General features: G+C 32.3%; 2 protein-coding genes across 3 annotated transcripts; both read right to left on the reverse strand.

Moving 5' to 3' along the window:
• Positions 1–1,747: 1,747 nt before the first annotated feature.
• On the reverse strand, positions 1,748–4,753 carry LOC121132448 (probable RNA-binding protein 19). The gene is made up of 2 exons (XM_040727850.2): positions 4,349–4,753; positions 1,748–4,249 (listed from the first exon to the last, which is right to left on the reverse strand). The coding sequence occupies exons 1-2, from the start codon at positions 4,658–4,660 to the stop codon at positions 2,024–2,026; spliced, it is 2,538 nt and encodes an 845-aa protein (XP_040583784.1). The 5' UTR covers positions 4,661–4,753; the 3' UTR covers positions 1,748–2,023.
• Positions 4,754–9,612: 4,859 nt separating this feature from the next.
• Positions 9,613–14,313, reverse strand: Pi4KIIalpha (phosphatidylinositol 4-kinase II alpha). Of its 2 annotated transcripts, XM_040727849.2 has the most exons (8): positions 13,438–14,156; positions 11,744–11,842; positions 11,335–11,654; positions 11,093–11,224; positions 10,806–11,027; positions 10,510–10,722; positions 10,307–10,446; positions 9,613–10,237 (listed from the first exon to the last, which is right to left on the reverse strand). In XM_040727849.2, the coding sequence occupies exons 1-8, from the start codon at positions 13,682–13,684 to the stop codon at positions 10,138–10,140; spliced, it is 1,473 nt and encodes a 490-aa protein (XP_040583783.1). In that variant the 5' UTR covers positions 13,685–14,156; the 3' UTR covers positions 9,613–10,137. The 2 variants fall into 2 exon arrangements, with proteins under 2 accessions (XP_040583783.1, XP_071742709.1); XM_071886608.1 differs by lacking the exon at positions 11,744–11,842 and having other exon boundaries at positions 13,438–14,313.
• Between the last annotated feature and the right edge of the window lie 252 nt (positions 14,314–14,565).

Below are 14,565 nucleotides of genomic sequence, written 5' to 3' on the forward strand. Positions count from 1 at the left end.
ACTACAAAATAAAATTGAAACCACCAATGTTTCGCAATAAAATTATCATTTTTTAATCGATTTCCTTGCGCTTTTTTTAACTTCAAGTACATAATATGATCAATGATCGAGTAACAGTTATTCTTTTTGTATCCATATCTATCAAGAACTCAAATACACATTCATATGTCATAAATATACGCATAGAGATTATATTTTAAATCACTTATTATCTTCATTTAGATGGATAAGTAAAAAAATTAATTTTGTTTGTCCACATTCTATTAATTAATTTTGTGACAAAGTACTAGTATATGGTATACTTAATGGTACAAGACAAATAATTAAATTGTTTCTATTGACACGTTTAGCGAACATATTAACTGTAAATCATTAAAGTATGCTTTCCTTTCTAATTATATTTCAAAGTCATTGAATATTGTCCAATATACAATTGTATATCTACGTCTCTTGTGAAATTAGAAATTAATACAGGTAACTCAACACACTGTTGGACCTTTAAAGATTCCATTATAAATGATAAAAATTCCTTCAAATATATATTTACATTATACAACACCATGGTATCAAAAGATGGATACCTACACCTTTTCCACGATTTACCTGGAGATCCTACAAGATCCCTGCTGTTGACCCATGATTTTCCTTAATAAGAATAATTTATTAACCAATTTTAATCAAAAAAATTATATATTACTTTCATATTTAGTGAATTGCTCTTTTTTTTAATATCCAGTCCTCTGAGTTGAGCATTTGGAACTAATTTTCAGAGCCGTTTTTGCCGCTTTTTATTTTATCAAACTTTGATGAAAATAAATTAATACAATTTAAAATTATAGTTTCCAATATGGTAAAATCTATTAAATCAATAAAACTATATAGTATAACATCGAAGTCCTAACTCACTGACAGCTTTCTAACTATTAAAAGATGAACTTGTTATATGGCTTAAATGACAACTTGACTCCGTACAACATAAAAATTTAAGCAACTTTTGTATCTCATGAGTCTTGTTTATAGTGCCTAATGCATATTGCTCCTTAACTTATTCTCTAATTAGGTTGACTCATTTTAATTATGCAGCACACAAATATATCTACTACATTTTTGATAGTCTGAAAGAAAGCAGAGCTTCATCTGCAAACGTGATTAGGAATAATGAAGAGAGGTTACGACCTTTCACAACTCTGTAGAATCCGTTTCTTATTACAAATTCATAAATGATCATTCTAATCCATTTTATTGACTCTATATAAAGATATCCTAAATTACCATAAAATATTATTAACAATTTGCATGACACAGCTTTAACGTTAATTTTTCACCGAGAGTTTCATCCAGATAATATACTAAAGTTCAATGCATTTTTCAAGAATCGTTCTACAATTTTCAGTATTTAAACATCACATCTATTTTATAAGAGTAGCTTTAATTAACAAGAAAAAACCCCGTATATCTCAAATAAAGACCTTGTTATATATATATTATCAAGAAGATAATTATGTACGTACCTCCACGTCACTCTCTTCTTTAGCGGTCAATTGATTATTTTTAAAAGGTTTCTGAAGCATCTCTTTTTGTATTATGGAAGTATCATAAGAAAGTGTATCAACACCAATTGTAAAAATCGATTTTGCCTCTATACAACTATAAGACAGATGTGATACATATTGTGTCAACGTAGATCATATGCTTTAGTTTCCACAAATAAAGAGAACAGATGTTGAGATTTGTTCTCAACGGAATATGAAGACAAATATTTTATTCTGAATATTTATTTTAACAAATATGCATTCCCATTTTGAAAAGTTGCCTGATTCAAATTTCTCACCATATAACATAAATTACAGAGAAAATACGAATTGCCAGATATTTTGTTCTCAATTGATGAAAATAATTCAATTTTTTGAGGAGAGTAAAATATCATATTTAATAATTAATTAATCAATCAAAGGTACCACATAAAGCATGTATCAAAGGGTGAAAAGTACAACTGTAGGAATTACGATAAAATAGTTTGCTACTACTCTGCTGGTTCAATACTTGGTTTGTCCATAAAATCCAGCAGATCCGACTTTTTCAATCTCTTGGCTTGTGGATTTTCGTATATATCCGCTTCTCTTGAGGCTTTCTTCCTTAAGCTTTCTAAGGACTCTTCTTGTTCAGCCCATTCTAACACTAACCTTCTTCCGTACAAATGAGTACTATGACTTAGGGCATTAAATGCTTTTTTCGCTTCTTCTACTGTATGATACTCAACAAATGCAAAACCCCTGTGAGAGCCAGTAACTTTTTTAGGTAAACGGACAAATTTAATTTGTCCAAAAGTCTTGAACAAATCTTCAATTTCCTTTTTATGAGCTTCAAAAGGTATGTTTCTAACGAGAATTTTAGAGCTTTCCTTGATGTCTTTGTTAGTGGACTTACGAGCATGTCGTGGGTCTTGTGCCTCTGACACTCTTTCTGATTTTTTCAATTCTAAGCTATGATTATCAAGCATTTTATGCTGGAAAAGTTTTAATGCCTTGTCGGCAATTGCTTTTTTCTTGAATCGCACAAAACCAAATCCCATTGAGAGGAGTCCTTCCACATTGTCCTTCTTTTTAGCAATAGTCACTTCATGGATAGCTCCCATTTTTTCGAAATGTCTTTTCAATGAGGACTCATTTGTTGAGAAATTAAGATTCTTCACAAACAAAGTAGTTTCAGGCTCGGGTTCTTCATTCTCATCAACCTTTTCCTCATCCATCGCAGCAGAGTCTTGACTACTTTCTTCCATTTTAGAAGGAGGAGGTCGATCGTCAGGATTAAGAACTCCTTCAGGAGCAAACTCAAGTAAGAAAATAGTGTCTCGAAACTTTGAATAGGCAAGGCCACGAAAGGCTCCTCTAGCTTCAGATGCTTCATAAAATTCTACTAATGCAGTAGCACAGTTAGGTGGAAGAATAACACGTCCCAATGAGCCATATTTAGCAAATTTATCTCGTATTTCTTCGACAGGAACTCCAATTGGAAGATTTTTTACTAGAATCACAGTTTTTGATCGAGTGAGTTTCTTCGGATTTCCATCAAATGCTTCAAGACTAACGCCCTGCTCTTCCAAAAAGGATTTTGTATCTGCTACAATTTGTGTTTCTCCCAACGCAAGTCTAACTGCAGCTGTTTGATTACCCTCTCCAAGGAGAACATCCTTCTTGGATACATTATACTTGTCAGAGACAAGATCTGCAACGGCACTGGTTCCAAGGAACAGCGTATTCCAATTATGAGAGGAAGTTGCCGACTTCTTTTCTTTTAACTTTTTCTTTTCTTTGAATGACAAATTCTGATTCTTTTCCTCATCTTCATCATCTTTTGGTTTTCCGGGAATAATGTGAAGAAGTCTACCCTGATATGAGGTTCCATCCAATTCAGTAAAAGCACTTAATGCATTTTCGGGAAACATAAACGTCACAAAAGCAAATCCCTTTGATTTACGACTAATTTTATCAATAGGTAAATTCACTTCAGTGAGAGGACCAAACTTTTTGAAAAGGGTCTCTAAATCCCCTTCAGTTAGGGAGTAAGACAAATTCCTTAAAAATAAGCGACCTGAGTCACTTATCACCCCTTCCTCATTCTCAACTTCAGGGTAAATTTTTTTAACCTTGTCTTGAGACTTATCAACGTATTTGAGAACTTTTACACTATTACCTTCCATGATACTCTTATTTCTAGAAAGAGCTTTTTTCATTTCTTTCTCAGTGGAAAAACCAGCATAGGCAATACCTTTAACATTTCTTGGAACTCGTATAGATTTTGTTTTGAGATTGACGGCTTGAAAGAATTTCTTAATATGTTTCTTTTTGGCCTTATAGGGTAAATCCATTAACTTGACAGTAAAATAACTTTCATTCTTGTGCTCTTTAGGCGCCTTTGTGTCTGTTTGTTCGGTTTTTATGAGGGATTTTAAGTAGTCCAAGTCGGAAATACCAGAGTCTTCTGCTATTTTGATGTCTTCTTCCTCATCCTTCTCTTCTTCGTCCTCAGAGTCTTTAGCATCATCATCACTATCGTCTCCAGACTTTGATTCATACTTCTTCTCGAGTTTCATAATTTCTTCATGACTCCATTTGGATGAGTTACTCTTGTGAAGACGGAGAAACTCTTGGAATTTGACATCTAATTTGTATTTCTCAATGATCTTTTTGATGTCTTCATTCTTCTTTTCAAGTCTGGGATGGAGTTTTGTCTCTTGTTTTGGAGGATCCTATTATAATAAACAAAGAAAGAAAAAAGTAGATGAATGAGTTGAAAGTTTCATCAAGGATCGCCTTCGTTCAGAGACGATCCGGCGTTCAAGTCCCACCTTATTCACTTCAGTCGCATCCTGCTTCTTTTCCTTATTATTCCTTTTAGGAGCCTTTCCCAAGTCCTCACAGATCTCCACAGTACATTTTTGAGTGCCAAAGTACGTGCCATTCAGATATTGAAGGGCCTTCAAGGCACTCTCCGCGCATTGAAACCCCACAAAGCCGAACCTTCGGAAAACTCCGTCTGGGGTATACTTCAACTTTATATCCGTAATTTCGCATCCTTCTGCTGATGAGGAAAATTTGTCACGAAGCTTGCTCTCCGTGATGGACGGAGGAAGATTCTTCACAATAAGTCGAGTTGCCATCTTTATCTATTTTATTTATTTCATTTTCAACACACGTGGTTTTGTTTATGTTTAAAAATGAAATAATATTTTTATTTTTTAATAATATTTTAACACCTAGCTACGTCATATATAAAAAAGAGAAAGATCAACAGAGCAGCAGCAAGAAAAGACATCTAACTAGCTACTAGCCAAGTTTCAAGGATTTTTTTATACGTATAAATAGGGAAACTGTCACACTCATTACTACTACACCAAAATACCTTTTATGCAACAGACTGAAATTACAATCTAAACTTTAGTTCAAATCAGGAATGCAGAACGGATTATAAAACTGGGAGAGGGGACCATTTGTTTAACATTCCTATCAACAAATTCATAAACATTTATCAATTATAATAAATAATAAAAATAATATGCAAACTTGTGAACAGAACGCTAAATTTACCGGCATTCATCGGAACACACATTCAATGAACGGAATGCAATTTTTTTTAACGCTTAGAATGAGATTTTAGCATTCTGTTCAACTTATGTTTGGGGCATTTAGTACTAAAATTGAAATTACTAGCCGTATCAGTGTTTCCACTTTCCACTCAAAAAAAAATATAGTCTTCCAAGGATACTTTCAGAACTTCTTTCGAAATTTTCTCTATTTTGACGGTTGTCAAGAATCAAACACCTATAATTCAGATTTTTTTTTTTTTTTTTGCATTTCAACATGTTTTCTGTGCAATCGGGGGAAACACGGAAACACTCTTATTTCATGAAAGAAATTGAACATTAAACTGAAACGAATGCTGTGAAGGGGTGTTTAAAATTTTATTTGCAAGAGTTTGACTTGGACCAGGTGCGTATAAATCGTAAAATATGAAAATAGCTTATGTTAAAATCATTATCATCAATGAACCTTACAACTAGAAGCATGCTTCCTAATTCCTAACTCCTTATTTGAGCCAAATGAATCAAAGCTAATGTATTAGTTTATTAAAATAAAATTCTAGAAACTAGGATTTGTTTGGATAGTTCTAAAATCAATCCAAACTACGACTGTTCCTAAAATAGAAATTTATTATCAGCTGAATAAGTTTATCTCACAAAGTTTTTATAAGAGAGTATACCTCAAACTCAGGACTGAAGGAGGCCTTGAGTAATTTACCCCAACCTACCATTTCAGCTCTACATATAGCTTGTAACCACAATTAATTTTTCTACTTTATGAATTGAACACTGAACGGAACGCCTACAAGCATGATAATATATGTAATTTGAGTAATATCATCCCAATCAAAAGTTTGAATTTTTCTAGAGGTTATCTCCCCATAATAGTTATTATAATAATGTATATAAATATACTAAGGTAGTTTAGATCAGTGGTTCCCAAACTTTTTTGAGTTCGACCCTTAAAATATGTAGCTAGGCAATGAGTGACCCATAGCCCTCTCATTGCAATAAGAGCATTTTTAGATTACTTAAAGGCCATAAACCCCCAACAAAGTTCAACCCAGAGGCAAATTAAATAAATTATTCGACTATATTGATCAAAAATAAATATTTATATTCCACATATATTGAAAAATATAAGAAAAAACTAAGAAATACTACGAAGAAATAATCGAATATATTGTAAATATAAAATCAACGATTTATATTATGTACTATTTGGAATCATTTCTATAAAATCGATTGTTTTTGCGGTAAATAAAGTCAAAATTTAGACTCACAATTGTATTGTGGATGTACAAATAGGTTTATATACAAATCAAGGTCTTAATTTGATGTTAAGGCGCTATTTGTATTTATTTTTTAATACGGAAAAAGTCTTCGGACATAAATAAGTTAAGCAAAATGGTATAAGTAAATCTAAAGCTACTTTAACTAGCAGTGGGTACTAATTCATCACATAAATCCAAAATTCGTCAAGTGTTTTAGAATCAAAATCTTTTTTTATTTTTTGATTATATGAAAGCTCGATAGGCACATCTTTCATGTCAGACGACAGATGAATAGCTATAGAGGTAAAAGTGGCGTATCTAATATCTTTTTGTGAAGCACTATCTTCTAGGAAATACTTTTTACTTCTGGATCCTTTTACAGAAGAGACCTAAAAAAAATATGTACATTCATCATTATTTAAGTTTTAATGCCACAATTTAAATTGTATTATACATTTTGGAAATCATGTCGCGACCCGCACTTTGGGAACTACTGTTTTAAATAATGTGATAGCTATCAAGTAAAATTTTATAGAGAACAAATTTACCACCTAGCCTAATGTCTGAGACAATCACCCCGTTTGAGAACCTTTGCCGGTCTTCCCTACATTGAGTTAGGAACTCCTTTTAATTGAAATAACGGTTAATTACCTATCTCAGTCCTAAATGCGTAATTTGGCCAAATTATATACAAAACGTATCAAAAAATTCTTCATAATGCATGATCGTTGTGAGATAGATTTGCTTTTTTGCGCTAATAATCACCTTAATAAGTGTGACTTACAAAAAAGGGATGATCATATATACATTAATTGATTATATATATTATATATAGTGCATATTTTTGTATTGTAGAATATATTTTTAGAAACTCATTGGTACTTGAGTGTTAATGCCCATATGTTTTAATATTCAATCAATGAAGGTTAGTGTTTGATTATATGGATATATAATTTGGAACTAAACATATGTCCTTTAACCCGAATTTAATTATTGTTTTTTAATTATTATTATTATTTACGAATTGAGTATGACTAGCTTAAATAATATGTTTAGGATAGCCCTAAGATAATATTGCCATTAAGACTGTACTTATATTGTTCTGGCGGCTCTATTTGTTCCGGTTCTCGAACCTAGAATGAAACTGAGACATAATCATATACGTTATCGGTCTGGGTTAAATAAATTGCGAGATAATAATTTTTAGATACAACATGTAATGCATATGAATAAATTATGTTTTTTTAAAAGAATAACAGGTTCGATTTATTTCAATGCATGCTGATATGCAGTAGGATATTTCTTTTGGTATTTATAATTTAGTCGTATTTTTGAAGAATGTAATCAAAAATCAGTTTGGGATTGACTTGACCTTACACACCATTAAAATTTGAACTTGTCACTTCATAATTCAGGTTTTTTTGGAAATAGCATACATATATATAAGGAGTATTAATTTTCCATGTGAATGATGTCTAAAAGGAGATGAATTATTAAAGAGGCGATATTATCGCTAAATATACTTGTATTAATTGTCTAATATGTAGTCTATAATTACTTATATATTGTAATAATGTCTAACAAGTAAAGAAACACTAAAGGATGTTGAATGTGGACTAATCGGGGGAAATGAAAAGGTGTTTGTCCCACACTTCCAGTTTGAATCGATTGCTAAACCGAGACCTTGGCAGGTGAAATGGAAGAACCGAGATTGGAACCGTTGAACCTGATCTGTGTACAACCTCGATTATTATGTTATTCAAACAAAAGAGGCCCATAACTACATTTAAAAAATGTAATCTACTTTCTAGTACGTACTGATAAGAGAATTATCGATGAAGAAGATGAACAAATAGAGGTTTAAAAATGATATGATAATTAATAATTACTGGTCTGACATTTAATGAGTTACACTTGTCCATCATTTCAGATACTTTTGAGACTATGATATTCTTTCACTATACAATGAGTTTATTTCAGCAAAGGAAACCCCCAAAAAAACACCCTATTGTTTAATCAATTCATATTATGAAAACAATCTCCTACTGCAGACTTTCTCATATAGATACATATTACGCAAATCCGACTCGTTATGTCATAACTCATAGGTACTCATAGGAAGAGCTTGCATAGAGGAGCAAGCCCATATTTTTAATAGACTCAGACTCGGAATATTATTAAGACTCGATCTCAGAATAATAAGGCAAAGATTTCTTCGAGTCTGAATCAAGTCGATTTTGTTTCGAGTTGGATTTAGATCCAATATGAGTCCATAAGAAAATGACCCGATTCCAAGTCCGGACAAGTAGGGTTCTGGTACCAAAAACCCTTAATTAAAATAAATGCAAACCTTCTTTTGGTCATTTTTAAGAAATTTTCATCTTAGTATAATTTGTATAAGGGGATCAATGAGCCGACGGGAATGAATCACCGTGGTGTAGTAAATAGATTTAGTGTTACATAATGACCAGCAGAAGAATAGTATTTTATTTTTATTTATTGAAAATTGGAAATCCATTCTATGTACAGGAGTCAGGTACGATTATGAATGTATTTAAACAAGGATTGAGTACCAGGAACAAGTGCCATTTACAAGATATGTATATTATTTAATGAGTAAATTTAGAGCATATTATTGTTAAAATATTCTGTGGATATCAATAAGAAAGAAAGTTTTGTATTCGGATCTATCGGAGCTTTCACATTTGGAAGGGAGAGAGTTAATGTTAAAAATAAATAAGGTGCATAATTAATTGCAATACATTAGGTTGTGGGAAAAGTAATTTCGTATTTCCCACCCCTTTTTTAAAAATAAGTATATCTCGTTCATTATTGGTAACATTGGATCATACGATAAGGGGTGATGTAAAGGTGTGAGTGTATACTCCAAACGCTATTCCGGTAGTATTGCGCTTGGCCAGTTCATTCGTGAATTATCGTGCGTCAAGTATGGAGGTCTTAAAAGAAGAAATTTGCCATATTTGACATTTTTACTAACTGAAAGGGGGAAAATGCATCAACAGCGACCAAGAAAAATTGTCATAATTTTTTGCCAATAGGAATTTCTACGAGAAGGAAATTATGAAGTTAGATTCTCGTTCGGAACATTTTATCGAACAGAACAATATTGGCTGAAATTGGATGATTGGGACACTTCTTGTAAAGCATTAAATTAAACCAAAAAATACAAAATTATTTCCTTCCCCCTCCCCCCCCAACCTATTATAATGATCTTATAATAATACGTAAACGTGGGGATTCGAATAAACATAAAGTATATGTATAAATGTATTTTTCAGGAAAGTATTATAATTTGACACATTAATATAAAAATATTTTTGAATACAGATAAGTAAATTTAAAAAATAATTAATAACATTTAAAAAGAATTATAATTATCATAGTCGATCTATAGACGAAGCATATGAATGTAGATTAAATTAAAAAGATCCTTTTTGGCAATATAAATTTTAGCCATAAAATCGTAGGAAGTCGAATTTATTTAACATAGGTATGTATATCTATAGTCCAAAATTGTAATATTTGCAGTGTTCAAACTTGCCGTAATAACAGAAAACAATATTTCTTTATTCAAAATAAAAATAAAGAATTCTCCTCCTCTATTTTTTTGAATGCCTCAAAGTATGTAGATATTTTGTTTAATCATATAATATTATAAGAATATGGCCTTATAACTTTGAAACGATGCGATAGGAGGAGATGAAGAAGTGTAGCTTCTTCAATCATAGTAATTAAGAAATAAAGAATTTTGCAGGATGTATTTTAGCACCATGAAAAGAAGGGTCCTTTGCTTTGAAACCGCTGCGTAAACGTATCACTAAACTCCCTGAACCTTTCCGTCGTTCCCACTCGTCCACTAGATCTATGGAAACACAAGTTATAAATTAAATAGGCGAGAATATCATTAATAAACTAATTATGATATATATACCTTTCTACCACAACAACTGGCATTTGTGCTAATTTATAGGGACTTAGATTGTCTTTTAATGACTGTGTTAAATTCAAAATTTGACCGCGCATTACACTCATTTGCTTCTCAAACAAGTGTCGATCAAAACCCTTATCCGTCTAAAGAAAAAAAAGAAGATATAAATCTATAAATATTTTTTTAATGAAGAACAAAGAACTCACTTTGAATAGATTATAAAGTTCATCACATAAATCCTGGGCAAAGTTCATATCTGAAAGCTTTGGTAGAACGAGTTCTTTGATTTCGTCAGAGAATTCCTTTTTCGAACAAGGGAGCCAGGACCAATGATAAGGATAAGCTCTCCAAGAGTCTGGATGCTTAAATGGGAAGGCCAATCCGTTATCGATAGCAGCAATATCGACTGCTTCAGGTATCTAAAATGAATACAAAAAGGTGAGAGATTGTTGTTGATGATGTCCACATATTACAATGTGGATGATCCAGTAATATGCCTTACACTTTCTGATTCCTCTGAGTCTTTTTTCTCTTTCGTATGCTTTATGAGCCAGTTGTCATTGCCTCTATCTGTATTGCGAATTATATAATCTAGGACAACTAGTCTTTCGAATTTCAACTGGAATTCCTTAGAAGTTTCCTCCGAAAGTTTATCGGCTTCAAAGCGTTTGATTTGAAAATCTGCATCTTTATAGCCCTCAACAAATAATTGAAATGAGCCAACCTATAATAAATAATAATACAACCAAGGCTTAATGGAGAAAAAAAGTACATATATGTATATCTTACTTTCGGAGGTAAACCCAACCTATGAAACCTTCGACCAACCTTTGGGAAATGCTCTGATACAATATGCTTAGCTCTAACTTTTTCACGATCAATGCGCAGGTAATTAAATGTCTCGCTCGCTAATCTGACAATCTAAAAGGTAATAGAAGTTATAATCAATGAATAATAATGACATGCTTGATTAAACATAACTCGATACTAGACTTTACATATAGTTAAAAAAATAAAATAAAGAATGCAACCTTAGTTTTGGGGACAACATTGAGTGATAGCTTCGTATCGACTAGACTTGCACCAGCTTCGGACATGTAACCCTGATTCGGCACCAAACATGAGCGACCAAAGCAACAAGGACAACATAGTCTGTGCATCCATTTGGTCCATTTAGGATTTAATCGACCATAGGGCTCTTCGTCTTTGGGTTTAAAAACTCCAATTGTCTTTCCGTCGCTGTTCTTGACAAAATAGCTACCACTACTCCCCTGGTATATCCTTTGAGGATAGATTCCATTGTCAATGGCTGTCTCTGCAGCACGAACTACCTCAGTGAAATGGGGATCATCTGTAAATAATGAAATGACATCATATGGAGTCACATTATGCATTTCCAATAAATAATATATAATATAAATAAGGTTATTATTCCATTACTAAAATCATCATTCCATGGTATTGAAAAATAGTCTGGTTGCATGGTTTGAGAGATCCTAGTATGTTCATCATTGCTCTCGTAACTTTCATTGATCATGTCTTAGAAAAGGAAAATAAGGAGAGAAGTCAGAAGAGTAAGTAGCAAGAGTATAAAAATTCACTAAAAAATTTGTCTTATAAAATGGGCGTTTATAATAATTATTTGCTCATGACACTTGGTAAAGTTCTAACACAAACTACAAATAAAGAGGAAGAGAAAATCCTCTGTTACAAGTATGTATTTAACACTTATATGACAGAAAAAGTACTGAAAAAGAAATACAATATTGGATTCTAAAACATATATAAGTAGCGAAGTCTGATTAAGTTCATCATCTTTTAATAGTAGAGTACGCACACTTGTGGCTTCCACGCCACTATGTTACTTTTTCGCTCTCTTTCTCTCTCTTTTTCTCTCTCGAGAACTGTTAAAGAAGAATCTCCATGTATGTACTTATATTTCATTAATATATAAATATAATCCAATATAAAAACATTTACAGTAAGTGAAAAACTTATTCAATGAATGTACAATGTACTTGATAAATCGTCTCCTCATATCCTTTATAGGGTTACCCGTTAAAAAGTAAATGACACTTGGGGGGCGGAAATGGTATATCAGTCGAAAAAATATGATGTAATGTTGAAAGCAAAATCTGTAATATTTAGTACAAAAACACGGGTTGGTGTCAAAAATTTTATAAAAAATCATCAAGAATATGTCTTATAAAAAAATTTGAACATAAATTTCTAAAAATTTAAAAAAACGGCAAAGAAAAATCATAATTGCTGCCAACCAAGTGAGCTAGACATTAGCTTCATAATGTATAAGAGCTTAAAGATCTATACATAACCCTTTGATTGGTTAAGAAATTATATAAACAAATGAATCCTTATATGAATATAATTTGTTTTACTAACTAGAGCATTATAATCAGATTTTCTTTTTTTTTTACGTTCCTATAAAATATGCCTCTTTTCTTTTACGTTTAAAGAATGAAAAATCAAATCATGTTACTCTATATATTTAACATTAATTTACAATTGTGTCTTTAGAATGATCCATCCAACACCTTTTCTAAAACCATGTTATACAATTTTTCGGGATATTTCCCCCACAAAATATGTAAAAAACATTGTCTCTGACATTTGTATGTACAAATTCTTTAATTAATGTCATATTTGGAATAATGGGTACCTTTAATGAGAAAAATGACACATTAGAATTAATTGCATAATTAAGATGTGCGTTTCTGTTTAAGTGTTTCAAATAAGGGTGGAAACAATTAGGAAATCCGAGGGGTTCATTAGAAAATATCTAACTAATTGTTATTGTCAAACGGAAAAACAAGAAATTTGTCTAAGGAAATGCACTTATGCTCCATCCCAAATGCGATAAATGTGTCAAATAAACTTTGTAATGGGATAACAGTCACAATGATAAGAAAGAAAATATAGTTTTACACATGTTAGAGCCCCACAACACAATCAAAGTTCATGTACAAGAATATAACAAAAGATTTAATTTGAAAGACACTGGGGAAACGTAATCCCTTTTCCTCCTCCTCCTCCTCCTCCCCCATGCCTTTTGAGGACAAATAGTAAGTACATAATGATTATGAGACTAAGCATTATTTCTGTAAAGTACTAAGGACCTGGAAAAACGTTAGTGGTCTCATCAATGTCCTCGTAGAGAGGATGAGGCCGTCTATTTCCGTTTTGTAGTAGAGGAGCATGTTCTGAAGGCCATCGCCTTGGGGATCGATATGCAACATCCGACAAAAGAGCGTCTTCTGAGCCTCCAGAGCCGTAAGAATCCATTCGATGACGCCCACTCTCAATATCAGCCGCCGTTTGGTTCTGATAGCTTTGAATGTCGTCTACTGCCACGACGGAGGCCATTCCGTTGTTGTTGGTTGGAATTAGAGGATCACGGAAGACAGGACAGAATAGCAAAAAAAAGACTTGAAGACTGAATTTGTTCCACTCCGTTTTATTTCACTTCAACTCTTCTTGATGGACGACACAATGAATAACTTATCCCTTTTTGATGTTTGTCAATTCTAAACTGACATCAACACTCCTCAACACCTCTCAACGATACTCCCTTTTAACCTCATCACTCAGAAAATCCCATTATATTGTACTAAGATAGGCATTAAACAGTCCATAAGGATCGATGAGACATCCAAAACAATCCAAATAATGATCAAGTCCCAACGGATATATTTTAACTGTAATGATTATTTTTATTAGGAACTATTTCAAAACGAAACTAAAGAGAAACAAAGTTGAAGGAGTTAAACAAGTTCGTTGTTGCTGAAAAGGAGTATTTGTATTACATATTGATATAAAAAAATGGTAACGTAATACTGGCAAGGGTGGCGCACGCCTCAACCTCCAGCAAACGTCATTCAAAAAATAAGTAAGGGAAAAACAGGCTTGTCAAAAATTTATTGCCTTTATTATAAAAATAATAATTCATGCAAATCGTTGACGTTGACTTGTCGCTCTTAATACCGCACTTATATAGTAAATATGGGTCTACATAATATTTGTATAAATAGCTAGTTAGAAGGAATTGATGCTTGCTTGAATTTTGTACTTATTTCAAGGTTAAAAGCTACTCTGATAAATACTATTGTTTATCAATAATGATTAACGGAACAATATCAGATTGGGGATCTGAGATTCAAACCTTTTGAACAAATGTTGACATAATAGACAAAGAGTCAACTTCCCCCCTCCCGACGGCCTTGAATATTAAAATTTATATTTCCTTC

The sequence above is a fragment of the Lepeophtheirus salmonis genome, chromosome 2, assembly GCF_016086655.4.
Source record: "Lepeophtheirus salmonis chromosome 2, UVic_Lsal_1.4, whole genome shotgun sequence".
Lineage (NCBI taxonomy): Eukaryota > Metazoa > Arthropoda > Copepoda > Siphonostomatoida > Caligidae > Lepeophtheirus > Lepeophtheirus salmonis.